The 18,658-nt window shown below is 42.0% G+C and overlaps 1 protein-coding gene across 2 annotated transcripts in view; it reads right to left on the minus strand.

The window, feature by feature from the left end:
* The window catches only part of LOC148030234 (Ubiquitin-like superfamily protein), a 78,447-nt gene that overhangs the window by 11,692 nt on the left and 48,097 nt on the right, over positions 1–18,658 (minus strand). For both annotated transcript variants that reach the window (XM_087686504.1, XM_087686505.1), the window contains 3 exons: positions 16,533–16,618; positions 16,319–16,446; positions 16,016–16,223 (listed from right to left, as the gene is read on the minus strand). In XM_087686504.1, coding sequence (XP_087542630.1) covers positions 16,016–16,223; positions 16,319–16,446; positions 16,533–16,618 — 422 coding nt within the window. The remainder of the gene's footprint in view (positions 1–16,015; positions 16,224–16,318; positions 16,447–16,532; positions 16,619–18,658) is intronic.

An 18,658-nucleotide genomic window follows, 5' to 3' on the forward strand; every position in this document is an offset into this window, starting at 1 on the left:
CAGCTTTTTCTCTCTCCTTAGGTACCTACGTTTTAAACTATTCTCTCTCCTCATTGCTTGTCTCTGCATCACATCCAACTTCCATAGCTGTGTTTACTAGTATTCGACCCTCGGAGGCTGCCTTGCTACGTTTCAAAATCCGTTCGAAGTACAATACACTCTCCATCTCATTATCTCTACCTTGGTCCTTGAGACGAGTTTGAGGTTCAATATTCATTCACTGCATAGTGGTTTTGTTGCATGAGCACCGTATTTTTAGTAGACATTCACTTCAATATACTCTGTATTCATTGTCTCTAAGTTACCCTAACTCCAATTGTGTTCTGTCAGTTTGTGCTTTGTCATACAATTGGTTTTGTGTTTTCTATGTTTAGAGCATTTCTTCACATCTTCTTCAACTCCTCTCTCTCCACCATTGGCACCACCATTACCTTCCAAGATACCGGTTCAAACCACTACTTCATCTTCGAATCCTTCCCCCATCCTTTGCCTTCCGCTCCTTTTTTAAGTATTGCTACTCCATCCCCATTCCTTTAAATTTCTATCAAAGTGTAGCAGATGAGAAAGCGTATGGCTAAACTCAAAGAAAGAAGTGAATACGAAGAGGAGAGAGAGAGAGAGAGAGAGAGAAAGAAAGAAGAAAAGATATATCAATGTCTATATAAGCCAATGTGGCCTATGAGACAAAATCTAAATACATCCATGTCCAATGTCATCTTATCAATAAGGTGAAGATTAAAGTAAGTGGATGGCCTATGAGACAATGCTGAGAGTAATTATACGATGGGACTATGCTAGAGTAGAACAATCTCTAGTGATGTCCCATTGGTAGAAAGAAAAGGAAAACCTAATCTGACAAAACTATTTACACAAACATGGTGGAGACTATAGGTTGTAGGTGGCTGATCTCAAGATCTGCACATGATCTCAGCTATGATGCAGTCCCTAATTGCTCCACTCATATACCTAGTAGTGAATCATGGAAGGCAATGGTACTATCCTCATATATCATAATATATTGTACGCTTGCATATATAGTGCTCCTCTCTCTCAGGTTCTCTATCACAAAGCTAGCAAGTCCTATCCTCTATTGGAGTATTTGTTCATTTGCCCATCTCCACCTATAACCTACGAGAGGAGGTGCGAATCTGTCTATCGATAGCAGCCTGCATGCTGTGGGAAAGATGGGTGTCCATGTATGATGGCCGAATAGTGAATCCAACATGAGAGAGACACAAGAGTGACTCTGTTAGAACTCTATCCTCGATCCTAGAGGGAGTGGTGGGTGAATCTATGTCCTCACTATCTCAGTCCCCAACATATATATCAGCTCTAAATATCTAGTTCAGCTGAAAGAAAGCACAGGGTAATTAACGCAAAAACTCAAAACTCAAAGACAAGCAGAAGAAGGAAGAGAGAGAACACAACTCTAAAGTGAATGAATGCTGTAAATGAATATAAGAGTGTACAGTGTGCTCAAGGGCAGAGCAATGTCAGAGTGTGATGTCCACCGAAGACGGATCCCAAGTATGTGACCACCAGTCGAAGTGTCGGAGTGCTAAATAGTGAATGGCAACAAGCTGGTCACCAAAACACAGTAGTCTGGAGGCTGAAAACCGGTAAACGCAACAATGTACCACCGATCAGGGGCTAGAAACTGTGCACAGTCTGCTGTAAACAGCAGGCTGAAACAATGTCTGATGTGGCTGGCAATGACTGGATGATCAAATCGCAGCAGATGATGTCGCCAGCAACTGACGTCAGCATGGATGAAGGCGCCAACAGCAAGAGCAAACACGGATGGAGTGGCAACAATCTTGAGGACTAGACAACCACGTGGGAGGAGGTTGATTGCTGAAATATGCACGTGGAGTGAGAAACCTGCACAAACGGAATGAATCTGAATGGGGGCAGCTTGTCTATTTATAGATGTGGAAGGGCGCCCAAAAATTAGGATTTCCACTGAACTCTCTTGAACCGCTCCCCGTTTTAGGGTTTTTACTTTAAAAGAGCATTTTTTAGTGTGTTTCGTGGCTGTTTAAGAGACTAATCAGTAAGTAATGCATATTTTAGCTCAACACACGCTACTTAAGAAACATAGTTAAGGTTAGTGTCACGAGGATTGGATTATTTTTAATCAAATCTTTAAGTATATGTAGCACATGAAGTGCAATTGAGATTATTTCACATGTACAAGCCAAGGACGTAAGGAAATCAGTGGATATCAAAGGAAAAAGTTGTCTTAAGTAATGTTGCACACATACTAGGTGAAATCTAGTGCTAGAAATTCACCTAAGACATTTTATTAGCCATAAGACTTAGTTAGTGACACTAGGGATTTGGCATTTAATGGTACCTATCAAAATGAGATCATCCACATAAAGCACAACTATTCTTGATGTGTGGACATACAAATTGTAAAAAATGCTCAACTACAAAATACAAATACAATCGTGCAACAAATGCACACGCTACTTAAGAAACATGGATAAGGTTAGTGTCACGAGGATTGGATTATTTTTAAATCAAATCTTTTAGTATACATAGCACATGAAGTGCAATATTTACAAGCCAAGGACGTAAGGAAATTAGTGGATGTCAAAGGCAAAAGTTGTCTTAAGTAATGTTGCACAGATACTAGGTGAAATCTAGTGCCAGAAATTCACCTAAGACATTTTATTAGCCATAAGTGTTAGTTAGTGACACTAGGGATTTGGCATTTAATGATACTTAATGCCAATTCAAGGGCTAAAGAAAACTCAAGAGACTTCGGAGATGAATTGGCCTCGCCAATTTGATTGTTGGCTAGTCAAACTAATTTTTTAGGCACTAAAATAGCTATTAAATTAATTTTCATAATTTTAAAGCTAAAGGTTAAATTCATAATGCAGATAATGTTGGAAAATGGGATTAGAAGGCTGCCACTTGGCAAAATTACCCATGCAAGGGGAAAAGACTTTCTTGAGGCTGGAGAGAGAGAGAGAGAGAGAGAGAGAGAGAGAGAGAGAGAGAGAGAGAGGGGGGGGAGTCGTTCCAACCTTATGCAAGCTAAGAGACAGAGAGAAGGTTGCCATAGCTACTATAACATTTGACAAGCCATTTCTAGGTAGCAAGAGACCCTCCCAAAGCTTGTGACATGCCTTGAAAAGACTACAATAGTAGGTGACAGCAGTTTCAGGGTTGTTTCAGCCAAACAAACATCATATTCAATGTGTTCCATCAATGGAGACAACTTTCATGGCAGCAACAATTTCTTCCATTTTCTCACGATGAGAGTCTGAATTTTCTCTCTATTCAACATTCTCTCTCATTCTCCAACCATTTCCCGACCTTGCTCCAAAGATCTCAGCATTCTAATCCCTCGAGGCTAAGAAAGTGTGTTTTTCTCTACTCTAACCCCCTAATTCACAGCAGAAATTAGGGTTTGACTGCAACCTCAAGAAGCGCACCAAAAGATTGAAGCCTCAAGACTTGAATTATAAGGGTTAAGAATTAATTATCAACAAGATTCAAGTGAGGAACCAGCCAACATTCAAATCTAGGGCAAATTTTCTTTCCCATGTAGTCAATTAAAACCAATTGCCCGAGCAAATCAAGGGGCAATCAATTTGAAGACTTGTTGGTCATTATTGACAGCAAGGGCTTTTGGATTGCGAAGAGGATTGAAGGAACCCCATTGTACTTGAATTCAATTGTAATTAAAGATAAAGATATACCAAAAGAGGCTCCAGTTTTAGGGCCAACGGGGTGTCCAATGTCCAAGATTGATCAATAAATGTTTGCATTTCAGCATTTCATTAATCACTACTTGCTATAATTAAGTTACAATTAGGTTACTACAACCCCACCATGGAAGGAAGGCTGGTTTTAGTCATAGCAGCCAAAAAACGTCAGAAACGTTTAAAAACGAAATGTTAGAAACATGTTTCGTGAGTTTCTTTCAAGAGGGGATAAAAGAAGAAATGCGGGTTTTTTAATATATGGATTTTTAATAGTTTGGACTAGGGAAAGAGGTTCTAAACCTCTATGGAACTCTCTCTTAAACAAAGAATGGCCAATTGAGCTTGAGTGATAATAGAGTCAATTAAGAATAATACGTTACATATCAATGATCCATATTTGACTTGTCACTTATGTCAAAGTTAGTCTTTGAACAAGCTATACTATGGTTTAGAACTCAAACATTATGATTCATATATATCATACAAATAAAATTGAAATAAACATGTGAACAGCCTATCTACATTATGGACTGAGTCAAGTTACAACATCATGATTCTCATTTCAAAACAAACTGACAAAATGTCAAAATCAAGAATGAACCATAATATATCATAGATAGCTCATAAATGAGACTAAAGTCATATAATAATCAACTCTCAAGACAAGAATAGATACTAGATGGACAAAGTTCAATAACTAAACAAAATCACAAAAAAATCAATCTCTCATCCAAAATCTCAAGCCTTCACAAGTCATTACACATCATCATCATCATTTTTAACATTGCCCATCTGTTTTTGTCAAAAAAACCATGATTAGAGTTCCAACTCACCAAAAAAAAAAAAAAACCACCATTTTTTACTCTCAGAAACGTTTCTTGCTTTAAGAAACGTTTCGTAAGGTTCAAACTAAAAGAAACGTGTTTCTTAGCTGCTATGGTTTTAGTTAGGGTAACACAAAGAGAATGAAGGCAAAAGATGAAAGAATCTAAATAATGAATAAATACGATGCTCAATGCAACAAACACACAATGTGAATATTAAACCTCCAACTCCTGTATCTCATGGACCAAGGCAAAGAGTATGAGCTAAGGAGTGTTGTACTCTGATCGATCCCGAAATGCGAACAAATAACCTCCGAAGATGTCATGCAATAGCAACTTCAACTCAGGAAGGCCCATTTATGGGTCTCATAACAAAAGTACGCCCTTCAATTAGTTAAATAGTATTGCACCAATCAAACAGGCTTGTGGCCACATCTCTTCATTCCACTGCAAAGTTTTCAAAGGATTCCCTAAGTTAGCCCTTCAATGAGCATATCTATAGATCTATTGTAGGAAAACTTACTTGGTTGATTCACACTAGGCCTAACCTTGCATATTCTATCTCATTACTCGTAACTCAGTTAATATTTCAATGCAGTTAAAATGTCACATTGAGTTGCTTGCATGCATATGTTGAAATATATTCGTTGTTCTTTTTATTATGGTCCAACATATGGTCATGGTTTACTTTTATAGGGGTACACTAACTCAGACTTGGTTGTAGATCCCTAGACCCGGCACTCACGGCAAAGGCTACATCTTTTCCATAAATACAACTTTCATCTCCTAGTCAAAATGTAAGCAGAAGATTGTAGCCACTTCCATGACAGAGGCACAGTATCGAGTACTTTTTAACAGCACCACAAAGAATGTTTACTTGAGGGGATTACTGGCAATTCTTTAGTCTCCATGTGCTTCACCAATTGTTCTCTACTGCAATAACTAGAGTGTCATTGCACTAGTTGGTAACCCCATCTTCGCTCCACACACATAGCATGTTAGTGTACACTACCATTTCACCGAAGAGCAAGTTGATCTAGCCACCATCCGCCTAGAATTTATGCCTACATTAGTCAATTTTGTTGATATATTGACCGAAGTCTGGTTCTTCGGTACTTGCTACTTAGGATTACTGTAGGTACAACCTCCCTTACTTCTCCAAATTGATGAAAAGAGGGTGATTCCCTCCGGCTTTCCCTTCCACATCAAGAGGGAGGGGGAAGGGCTTCTCTTGAGAGTAGCACGATTTTGGTTCATTTTTGCTTCAAAGACATTTATTATTTATACATTGTATCAATATCCGCATCCTTTGGATGACTATGATTGTAAAAGGGCACTTTTCTCCCCCAAGGCACAAATTACTCAATAGAACAACACCAATTGAAAACCTCACACTTAATGCTAAATCAAAACAAAGATTAAAAGCCCTGCCAAAATTTTTCTTTAAAAAAAAGTGAAGTCCATTGTGGTTCTATCCACCTTCACAAGTGCTGGTAGGTCACTGGGCAACCGATGAGCATCCTTTGTCCAATGCCTTGGCCTCTCTAGGTTGATCACTTGGGCTCCTTGGGTAAAATTACCATTGCCTCTATAGTCTTGGTAGGTCATTGGACAGTTGACATGCACCCTTTGCCCAATGCCCTCGCTATCTCCAATCACAATTTGCCCATGCATTGAATGGATATGGACAATACCATCAAGGGAATGAGCCATATAGCGAGAAGTGTCACTATTCACAATCCACTCACGAGGCTGTGTGGCCATCAATGCTGCATCAAAAGCTATCAGTGTAGAAGCCTTAATCACCTCTAATGTAGGAAAAGTTATTGATGAAGGAGCAGCCACAAGGCTACTTATCAGTGTACAAAATATTAAAGACTCGACCCCAATCTATCCTTACAGGTCTCAAAAGGAATCTCTAGCTTTTACAAATATCTACACTTTTTCTCAAGAAATATATAGAGAAATAGTCCATATCTACCTGTCCAACAACACTAACCAATGTGTCAATTCCCATTTTAAAAGTGCGGCATGTAACTAGTATTGTAACTGTCTACAATCTAGTTCATTTAGAAAAGTAGACAATAACGTAGCTTTCTATAACGTGCCCGCCCGAGCTTTCCTTGGCGGTACGTTCTTAGTAGCCCATCAAGAGATATCCTAGAAAACACAGTCTGAGATTTCGATGAAAACCCTCGAAGTTTGCTAGCTAGGCTCCCTTAAATCTACCCCGCAGTGGAAGTTCTGGCCCTTCCCCCACAAGGATCAACCTGAGTCTTTTTGGTCAAATCAACTACTAGCGCTTGTCTAGTGTTGGCAGTTCTAGATTCCATCCCTTATAGAAATTGCTAACTAAAGTAGGCTTACATTGCGCTAGGTTCAAAAAGAATGGAAAACGAAGGTAAGTATGGCACTTTGATCCCTTCTGTCAGAGCGCAGCGATGCAGAAGCGTGGGACCAAGACTGAGAGAGAGAGTGAACACAGGGAGAAGAGAGAGAGAGAAAGAGACAGTGGAAGATGAAGATCTGTTGTATAAGGTGTGCTATATACAAAGATATGCAGATATATACACGGGCGCACTGCGCGGGACTGCGTGTCTCCACCTTGATGATGCAACCTGCTGTTCACCTCAAGTACGCTGCAGTCTGTACGAATCTCCAGCCTGAAATCTGCAAACACAAGTGTAGAATAATGTGCTGACTGCCGGCTATAAATAGCCAAGAATAATGCGATCAAATATGGCAGGTCGGCTGCATTAAATGCAGCCGACTGGTACAGATCAGTCCAACCTGCACCAGACTGCCACGTGGCAGCTGGCATGGCCTGGTGACGTGGCTGCCTGCTCCGCCAAGGGATGACAATCGCTAACACCCCCTCTTAGAGCCTGGACGGGGCAAAAGCCTGAGGGATCCGGCATGTCTCCGAAGTAGAGCTTGGGGAAGCGTCTTCGTAAACAAATCTGCAAGATTGTCCTCCGTCTTGCAGTACTCCACAGCTATGGTCTCATCCAGAAGCTTCTCCTTGATGAACTGGTACTGGATCTCTATGTGCTTCGTCCGGGCATGGAAAACAGGATTCCGTGCCAAGGCAATGCAACTCTCATTGTCGCATCGCAGAGAAGTAGGACGAGTTTGGGGGCATCCAAGCTCCTCCAACAATCTCCGAAGTCACACAGCCTCACATGTGGTGGAAGACGCGGCCCGATACTCCGCCTCAGTAGACGAAAGGGCTACCGTGGGCTGCTTCTTGCTACTCCATGAGATAACACCTGCACCCGAGGTAAAACAATAGCCTGTAGTAGACCGCCTATGGTCCACATCGCCAGCCCAGTCCGAGTCACTCCAACCTGCAAGTACAAGATCTGAACCACCTGTGCCTACTGGATAATGAATCCCTAAGTCAGAGATCCCCCTCAAATACCGAGGTATCCTCTGAGCAGCCTGCCAATGCACCATCTGAGGATCACTCATGAACCCTGCCAAGAGACCTACAACAAAACAAAGATCAACACAGAGTGTTGAGGAGCCAAATCAATGATCCAATCAACTGACGGTAGCGGGAAGCATCCGCCAAGGGAGAATCTAAATGTGAAGTGGCCTTCCAGTTCGGATCCATAGGAGTAGAAATGGGCCGACAATCCTCCATTGCAAAAGAAACCAAGAGCTCCTGTACATATCTCTGCTGAGAGATGAAAATCCCCCTCTGAGACTGATAAATCTCATGGCCCAAGAAGAAGTGGAGTAGACCCAAGTCCGTCATCTCAAACGTTTGATGTAAAGCTGCCTTTGTCTCTTTGACCTTCTGTGCATGATCACCTGTGACAATCAAATCATCAACATACAACACAAAAAGCACACAACCAGCCTCGGAAGTGTGTACATAAAGCTGCGGATCGGCCTGGGAACGCCGATATCCCAACTGTGACTAAAGGAACGAGTCAATCTTCTCGTTCCATGCACGCGGAGCTTGCTTGAGGCCATACAAGGCCTTCTTTAACCTGTAGACTTGCCCATCTGAAGATCCAAAGCCAGGAGGCTGCTTTACATAGATCTTCTCCTTCAAATCACCATTGAGGAAGGCCGACTTCACATCCAACTGGTAGACAGGTCATCTCCTATGGCCAGCCAAGGCAAGAACAGCTCGAATAGTCGCCATACGAGCAATGGGGGCAAAAGTATCATGACAGTCAATCCCGGGGCGCTATGCAAAACCTTTAGCAACAAGGCGAGCCTTGTGCTTGTCCAAAGAACCATCGCTAAAGTACTTGGTCTTGAAGACCCATTTGACACCAATCACCTTCTTATGAGAGGGGCGAGGCAGGAGGTACCAAGTGCCATTCCTCTCAATACCCTCCAACTCGGCTTCCATAGCTTTCTTCCATGGTGCGGACTGTAAAGCCTCCTTCACGGAGGTGGGCTCTCGATCCTGCATAACACGGGTAATCAAACAATAATTAGAGCAAACAAGCTCTGTAGAATGTGCCTAGTGCCTGCGTGACCGCCGTGGACCATCATGCGGTCCCCACTCCTCAGGGACCCCCTCGATCCCTGAATCTCGGAGTGTGTCACGGGCCCAACGAGGAGGAGGCCGGACCTCTCCTCGTCGCTCCCCATCAGCTGAAGACTCTGGGATATCCATCGGTGGTAACTCCTCGGGGGTGACCAGTGGAACAGTAGACTCTGTATCGGAAACAGAATCGGAATCAAAAGGCATTGGCTCCAAAGGAACTGTCTCGGGAGCCCAACTCTCCCCTGGATCTCCAAGAACGGGATGCTCCTCACCCGCTGCTATAGCTGGAACCTCCACGAACCGCACATCTCGACTGGTGTACACATCCCGCTTTACGGGATCATACAAACGATAGCCTTAGGACTAAGAGCTGTAGCCAACGAACACCTGTCTTTGGGAAGCCGCTTCAAATTTATCACGATGAGGCTTGGGAATGTGAACATAGGCATCACACCCAAAAACCCTAAAATAAGAAACATCGGGCTTAGTCCCAAAGTAAGCCTCAAAAGATGTCATCCCATCAACAGCCGAAGTGGGGGATCGGTTGAGGATGTGAACTACAGTAGTCACAACCTCGGCCCACAGAAACTGAGGTATCTGTCGATGCTCCATCATAGTGTGTGCCATCTCGATCACACTTCAGTTCTTCCGTTCAAGAATGCCATTTTCTTGAGGAGTGTTGGTGTTAGCAAACTCCTGGTAAATGCCTTTATCTACTACATGCAACACCTCGGAGTTATGGGTCCCACCACATCCATCTGGAATAAGTTACATCTCACCCCGTCCTGCAATAGACATCGAAGAGCTATCTCCGATGAGAATCTGCCCACGCGAAGGTCGCAACTGGGCAACACCAACTGATAAAGGAGTCATGTGCCGGGAGGCACCACTGTCTACGATCCACTCTCGAGCCTGTGGGGCTGTCATCGCAGCATCAGAAGCCTCCTGTGTAGAGTCCTCAATGACTGCTAGATGAAGAAACGCAGCTGATGAGGCTGCAGCCACCGCTCCGGAATCCTTGGAGTCATTCTTGTCAGTGTCCTTCTTGTCTTTGTCGAGGCAATCCTTCTTCCAATGGCCGGTCTTACCACAAATATGGCATGTGGATTCTTTTTCTTTGTCCTTCTTTGACTTGTTGTCCTCCTTCTTCTTCTTTTGGTCCTTCCCCTTCTTTTGAGAGGCTTGACCTGTCAAGGCTTCCGACTTGGAAACATACTGTCCCTTCAGTTGTTCCTCTTGGTCCAAGACCATAGAAACCAACTCTTCCCACCGAAGAGTAGACTCATGTCCTGAAGCAATAAGAGCGGAGTAGAAGGCACCGAATCGTGGCGGCAACTGGGACAAGAGTGTGATCACCATGTCTTCGGAGGAAATCGGCTTCCCCGCATTCTGAACCTGCATCTAAAGCTGTCTAAGCTTGTTGATGTGCTCCCGCAACGAAGAAGACTTGTTCACGGACAAGGTCCGCATTTGCACCTCCAAAGAAACCCTCTTCATAAGGGTCATCCGGTTATATATCTGGTCAAGCTCCAGCCATATCTCCCGAGCCACCGTCAAGTGCTCGATGTGGGCTATCACGGCTGTAGTACAAGACAGAAAAAGAAAAGAACGAATCCGGGCATTCAGTTTGTCCCAGTGAGACTGTGCCTTGGCCAACTCCGCACGAGCCTCGGAAGAGAGTTTGGACTCATCTCTCACCGAGGGCCGGTTGATCTCCTCTTATACAAGCTCTGCCAAATCATAAGACTCAAGGATGGCCAACATCATCACGCGCCAGATGTGGTAATTGTCGCTATCGAGCTTTTGATCTGAGGGAAGAGTCGGTAAGACAGGCACCTTCCGATCCGTGATCGTTTGGAACTCCAAGTTAATCTCTGTAGACATCTTCACCTGTAATGCCTGCACAAACGCAAAAGCAGCCCCCTCTGACTGTGAAACGCAGCCTACTATGGCTCTTTCTTCCGCGTCCCGAACCTTCTTCAACCGCCGGAGGCGATGAAAAAGTAAAGCCTGCACTTGAAAGCTGAAAACACAGCCTTCCTCCTCTTCAAACAGCAGCGAACAGCAGCAAATTCACCAACTGGACTCCTTTCCCGCGCGCCCACACTCGCTTCAGCGTTGTTCCGATGCGCAGCCCTCCCGCTCGCCCTCGAACGCTGGAAACGCAGCCTTGTGTCGCGATGGAATCTCCTCTTCAGACAGGTTCTTCACTCAGTCAGCCCTTCTTCACTGCTCTGATACCATGTCAAAGTGTAGTGATGCGGAAGCGTGGGACCAAGACTAAGAGAGAGAGAGTGAACACAGAGAAGAGAGAGAGAGAGAGAGAGAGAGAGAGAGAGAGACAGAGACAGAGACAGTGGAAGATGAAGATCTGCTGTATAAGGTGTGATGTATACAAAGATATGCAGATATATACATGGGCGCACTGCGCGGGACTGCATGTCTCCACCTCGACGATGCAACCTGTTGTTCACCCCGAGTACGCTGCAGTCTGCATGAATCTCCAGCCTGAAATCTGCAAACACAAGTGTAGAATAATGTGCTGACTGCCGGCTATAAATAGCTAGGAATAATGCAATCAAATATGGTAGGTCGGCTGCAGGTCGGCTGCATTAAATGCAGCCGACTGGTACAAATCAGTCCGACCTGCACCAAACTGCCACGTGGCAGGTGACATGGCCTGGTGACGTGGCTGCCTGCTCCGCCAGGGGATGACAATCGCTAACACCTTCTGCCCATGGTTCTAAAGTGATGCAAGTCGAGCTTTCTCATCTCTAATGGTCCATCAAAAATGTGATATTTATTCCTTCTTAGGAAAGCTCTCGGCTTACCAAGACCACCAAACCATAGGTCTGGATCCATTGGGGATCCATCCTCCTGCTTCTCGAGTGAGAGTATTTTTAATTACCTAATTACCTACCACCTTAGTTTCAACATATAAAAACAACTTCTTTGAATTATCTCCTAATACAAATTCGTTGCACGCCTTCAATTCACGACATAAAAACAAAGTAAAGCAATCCCTTCTTAATAGGTTCCTTTAAGAAAAAATAATTTTTTACAATGTTTCTTGTTCTAACTAGAATGATGTCAACCCGAATGTATTATTTTTTCCAAGTTCATTTCCTAAACTAGTATTGGAATTTCGAGAATATTGTTTGGAATTCCAAGGATAGTTGGCAGTTTGTAAGAGCCTAAGAAGTTTATGACCAAAGCCCCCTAGTATCCTCACCTCCTCCTGCCGACTAGAGTTCCCTACGACAAGACCTTTCACGTCATGATTGGTCTATACTCACTAACGCAAAACAAAAAAGAAAATCCCTTGGAATAGGTTTTATTTACATTGGCCTTGGGGAGGTCTAGCGCCATCAAGAACACTGCCTCAGTCAGCATTCTGAGCTCACCCGAATACTGCCTCAATTGGCAATCTATACTCGGTCATCCATCTTTTAGCCGAATGATTTTAGAAAAGATTAGTACCTAACTTACAATCACGAACATCTTAAATCGAATGCTTCAAACACAAACTTTTAACAAATTTATTTTCAAGACAAATCTTTTCTTTCCAAAAATAATATCAAGGTAAAACTTAGCGTAAGTGGCAATACCTTCTAATAGTCTTCTCGGATTTCCCTTTCTTCTAGATCTAGTTTGAACTAAACAAGAATTATGTTCTTGAGAATAACTCCCTTGGAGTTTCATGGGTTCTTGTCCACGATTAAAAAATCTCGTTTAGTTTTATTACGAAAAGTATTCTTTCGACAATTCCATCACAAAGTCTTTTATATACCAAGAATTTGCGTCCGTGATTATCCATCAGAGGTTTCGTTAGATCAATACAAATCAAAAATATTAAGTATTTTAGGGACACGGAACCTTCCTTGTACTTGCTTAGGTTCATCTTGTACAAACCCAAGTTACCCCTTGGAATTTTCGGTTAAGAATTCCTTTAAAAGATTATATGTAAAAATGAATAAAATCCTATTTTACGAATGCAATTTTTGTTGCCAATTCATGGAATGATGGCCTGGTAACTTTTTATTCTAAAAGTATAGTACCTAGGAATCCATGACGAGTGCTTGGTTGATGGTATTCGCAGCTTCATTTGTAATCCCAGTACTCGTCATTCCATTTGTAGTAATTGTGTCTGCAGCATTATTGACAGCTCCTGCCTTCGCAACCTTCATAACTTTCTTCTTCGGCGCCATGGTCTTTAATCGTGAGATCCTAGAGGGGATTTTTGGCAAGAGAGCTTCGGGTCGTTGCAATTCGATTGATGGGGGGTAGAGATCACTAGGAATTTAGGAAAATTTAATAAGAGTCTTGGTTCCACAAGGAAGTAGAGTAGAAGGGATGGAGGATTCGATTTCAAGAGCTTGCGGAGTATCCTCCTTGTCTTCGTGCCAAGAATTCCCGTTCTCACGCTTCCTCTTGCCCCACTCCCTCTTGCTCTATACTTCTAAGAAGAGCCTATCCTCTCTTACTCAAGCTGCTCCCCAACGGCTCTTAGAAAAAAAGGTAGTTATGGAGGGTATCTTGGCCAAATCAACAATCTAGAAGCTTTCAAGATGCAATCTAATGTTGGCGATTTGATCTTTGAGGTCAAGAGGGGCTACCAGAGATGTCATGGCTAATTCGTTTGGCTCTCGGATGATCTTACTTCAATCCCAACCTCTCGTTGAACTAAGAAGAGGGGGAGATTGCTAGAGTTATCTATTGTAATACAGGAGGAGAATTCAAGCTTTTTCTTCAGCAATCTGGATCTCCAAATTTGGAAACATGAGGTGCCGTTTTTTTTTTTTCATTAAAAAAGAAGGGGAGGGTGGGGGGGAGGGGGGGGGAGGGGGGGAGAGGGGCGGCGGCCTACTCATCGTCGTTTCCTTCTTTTTCTTCTAACTTTCTTAAGCTTTTAAACTTTAAAAATTAAAGCTTTAAAACTTGCCTTGCTTTGCTAAGTTTTAAATGGGTTTGGTTACTTTTGCCTTATGTCCCGTGAGTTGTATTTGTGTGGTGACTTCTGTGACGAATGGCTACAGTCCCTATCAATCCGGGAAAATGTCGGGTTACGAACCTCGAACCATTTTGCTCGAGAGTTTCTCTATTTAATGATTTAGGATACTTCAAGTCTAATTTGTGAGAAGTCGGGAAGATTGAAAATAAAGTCGGAATATCACACTTTCCTTGCCAAAATCACTTTCCATAAAATTTCGATTGATTGTGAAATGAATAATTCAAGCCACTTGAGGTCAAGCCATACTAGAAGCAGTAAGAAGAGTGTATTAAGCCATGATGGTTTGCAAAATCTGCCAATCCTGTTTCCACACTGTTGGATAATGAAGAGGACAAACTATGTCAATGTCTGGAACTATTTGTTCACGCCGTGGAATATGATGTCGTGGTCTCATGCAAAGGCCGTGTATGCAAAATCTGCCAATCCATTTGCCATGCCATTGGAAATCCACGAGGACAAACTATGTCAATGACTGAAATTATTTGTTCATGCCATGAAATATGATGCCATTCTACTTCTCAAGGGGGTAAAACATCACCAAATTATAAACAAAGCCTTACCATATAAATCTTGCATCCAATAAAAGAAAGAATCCACATAAGCCTACGCCACAAAAGAACCTGCATTTCGCAACAGCCCATGAAGAAGACCTTGCTTTATTAGCTAATCTGTGTATCTTCTGTGTTATATCTTCTGGAGATAATTTTTAAATCATCAGCAGTGAAAGGCTCTTCAAGAAAAACCCCAAATTGCCAATAGATACCAGATAAATAGATCCACAATCAGCTATCTCATCTAGAAAATGTCTCTTGACTATCGTAACAAGCTACATGGTTGAAAAACTCATGTGCCTCAACTGGATCAATAATGTGTGTAAGATTAGATTCACCTACTGACATCAAGAACAAGACACAGCAGGAGATGAACAAGGTATAGCTACAATGGTTCAGCAGGGAGACATTTGTGTCTGTTCCCCACTCTAATTTTAAACCTCCCCAGCTGCATGTAGACACTTTGACTGGACTTAACTGCTAAGGGATTTTGTCTAGAGCTACTTTTGCAACTTCCATTGATTATTTGAATCAACTTAATGCTAACCATGGTTGAAAAACTCATGTGCCTCAACTGGATCAATAATGTGTGTAAGATTAGATTCATCAACTGACATCAAGAACAAGACATAGCAGGAGATGAACAAGGTATAGCTACAATGGTTCAGCAGGGAGACATTTGTGTCTGTTCCCCACTCTGATTTTAAACCTGCCCAGCTGCATGTAAACACTTTGACTGGACTTAACTGATAAGGGATTTTGTCTGGAGCTACTTTTGCAACTTCCATTGATTATTTGAATCAACTTAATGCTAACCATAACATAATTGGCCTTCTGCCTGTAGGTCCAAATAAAAATATCGACTGATTTCTTAGAAAGTCCCAAAGTCTTTCAGCATTCAAAATTTGTGTTTTTCTCCCCATAAATTTTGCATGACTCCTTCCACATCAGATGACATAGCCACGCAAGGCAACCCCAACATATCAATTTTCAGCTACCTGAGCTTATTTAACTTCACCCATCATATCTGGGAAATAATTCATGATTACCGTTATTAGTATGTACTTAAAGACGACACAAATTGAGTGCTTAAAATCATACAAGCCCATCAACATGAGAGTACAAAGTGAGAGCTTTGAGAGTTCTAGCAAATTTCTAATCTTCACATGAGATCTTCCAGGAGGCTTGCTTGGGGGTGCCAAGTGGGGAGCCGCTTAAGAAATGGGTCACAGGACTTACCGAGGCATATTTAAGTCAAAGAAGTAACATAATAACATTTAGGTGGATACCTTTCGCAGATATACATTAGTCTGATTTCACATCCTATGTAGTTACTGGCCTCGTTGCAAGTTTGAAATCTTTCATATAACCAAGAACAAAAACCATAATCTGCATACCATATATAGTTTGAATGCTTTACAAGCACCATCTTTGTTCTGTATTGAAACTTGCACTTTTTCTCGCTTTCGAGTAGCTTCTTGTGCTTGTGGACCTTCTGAGGTATCAAGATTTGGCCTTGGACCATGCCCTTTCATGTCCTCTTCTAGCTTTTTCAGAGATGCTTCTGAAGCAGCAGTCAATAACTTTAACTCCTCTCTTTTCTGTCTGCAAGTGACATGCATCAGATGTGTGCTCAACAAGACCACCACAGCCACAACTCTTTGCAAATTCAAGCAAGCACAGCATGTTGAGAAGACCACCTCATTTCGACCACTATTGGATCTTCAAGTGCCAAGGATTTTCTTGTAATTTTTGGTGGGGGTGGTGGCAGCCAGTCATTGTCATCCTCTATGTCAATCTTGTCACATGGGGGATTTTCAGATTTTGACTGCAAAGTTCTACACATGTTAGTGATAATCTGTGGACAAAAAGTAGCCCGGTCATAAAATGTTGTGTGCATAATACCGACCATACCACTGGTGGGAGGTTGCTATCAGCAAGTTCGGTTAAGTGCTGGCCAGCTTTGGACTCAATTATTGTAACATCATCATCAGAGTCATCTAAAAAACAAAGGAAAAGATTCACTAAGTTGCAATGGCCATTCAAATAATCACATGACCATGGACTAGTTGCAATCACTTTCGTGAACATGCAACTCTGCTACTAGTCAGAAAGCATCGACTTTTATCACTTTGCTCCTGATAAGTTAGTCCTCACAACAGACTATATCCTTAACTTATCATCAGCTCAAGATGAATTACAATGAGGAAGACACTTCTAAGGCTCAAGACAGCTCATAGAGTTGTGTTCAAGCCTTGTTTCTAGTTTGAGGGCACATACATTCAACTCTCAGTCCATGCAAGCTTCATCTTGTGAAAAAGGAGGACTCGATTTTCTATAAAGATCCATTTAAAATTTTCGGAAAAAAGGCCAACACATGTGAGTCCCCCTTATAACCTAATAAGATACAAGATGGCTACCATACTCCAAGGATATACCTGAATGGTGGTTGAAATCAAATAGACGTTTCTTTTTGCCCACAAAAATCCTCAACTTTTTTTGTGCAAATAAGGTTAGGGTTTTGTTACAAGAATCGCTACATAAAACAAAGGTAAAGTAATGAGTATCTATACTCTTTATCACCAAAATTTTCCCCAAACAAAAAACAGTGAATCACTATAGCTAGGGTTTCGTATCACCACAATATAACTAGGTAGCTTCTCTATCTGTCGTAGGTGTGGACCATTACACAATTTGTGGCTGGTAGGTAGGAGGCACTACATTGAAGAGTAGGGACACTTTGTAATATCATGTTGGTAGGCCACACCATCATTCTGTACTTCTCTAATTTGAGTAATTTCCTTAGGAGGCACCTGACATTTCCAAGTCACTACAGCATTTAATAGCTTGGTTCAATTGTGGGATCATGTTTCTTCTCTAGCTTTTAAATTTAAACCAGAGTTTTGAAGCAACATAATAAGCATAAACTGTTTTAGCTTGTCATATGTTTGACCATAGTTGCACCCATGTGCTGCAGTTGGTTCAGAATAAGTTTTGTATTCCTCAGGGCAACGTCCAGTCATCATTACTATGAAGCATGGTTGTTGCTGATTTTACGGATTATTTACAGCAATCATGCATCCATAATATCCATAAAAACCATAAATATAAGAAATAAAGACAGTGTGACTGGGAAGGCCTGCACCAACAGCAAGCCAGTCACAACATGATGTGCACACACCTCCCTTGCAGATTCTGTTGAAAGAAGTAAGATCGCATGAGCAAACAAGCATCAAGTATCACACTACACCACCCCTCTTGTATTCACATATCTTTCACTCATCAATCGACAGCCCCACATTCACATTGAACAATGATGTAAGCAATAGATAGCGAGTTTCTTCTATAAACAGCCAGTGAAGATGCTGATGAACCAAAGGGCTATGACAATGCAACACATGGATACAGTTATGACAACAGCTATCAGCACCCATAGGGCATAGAGAGCAATCTATCCAAAACACCTGATAATAACAACCGAAGCTCGTGCAGAAAGGTCTTCACTGCAAGGCTGCGGGTTACACAACCATTTTGAATTTACCACAATAGCATCAAATGAATAAGGATAGAACAAGAAGAAAAGAAAACGACCACCTAGCTTGAAATCATGGTAACCATGAAACACGTTTCGGGAGGCATACAGTGTGAAACACATTTCACTAATGTAACATTTCAAGATGCGATTTTTCGCATACCCATTTCACTCTAGGGAGAAAACCCAATTTCTATTTAAAAACCAGCTCAATACATCTTTTTGGAATGTGGTATTTTGACATTTCATGTGGTGTTTCACTTGGGCGCTACCCAATGGTGAACCGTTTCTTGCTGAAATACAACAATTTGGGTGTGAAACATTTCATGGTTATCTTGCTTGGAATAGACAAAACACCCTTCTTTTGTGGACTTTGTCGTGTATAGTTGAAAGTACATCAAATTGTAGTGCATGGCATTCCATACATGAAACAATCATTTTTTATAACAGCATAAGGGCTTTAGATTTATGGTAGGACTACGGTTTCTCTTTAATACATGACATATAT

This window comes from Lygodium microphyllum, chromosome 10 (genome assembly GCF_053477565.2).
Source record: "Lygodium microphyllum isolate KBCC chromosome 10, Lygodium_microphyllum_v1.1.10, whole genome shotgun sequence".
Lineage (NCBI taxonomy): Eukaryota > Viridiplantae > Streptophyta > Polypodiopsida > Schizaeales > Lygodiaceae > Lygodium > Lygodium microphyllum.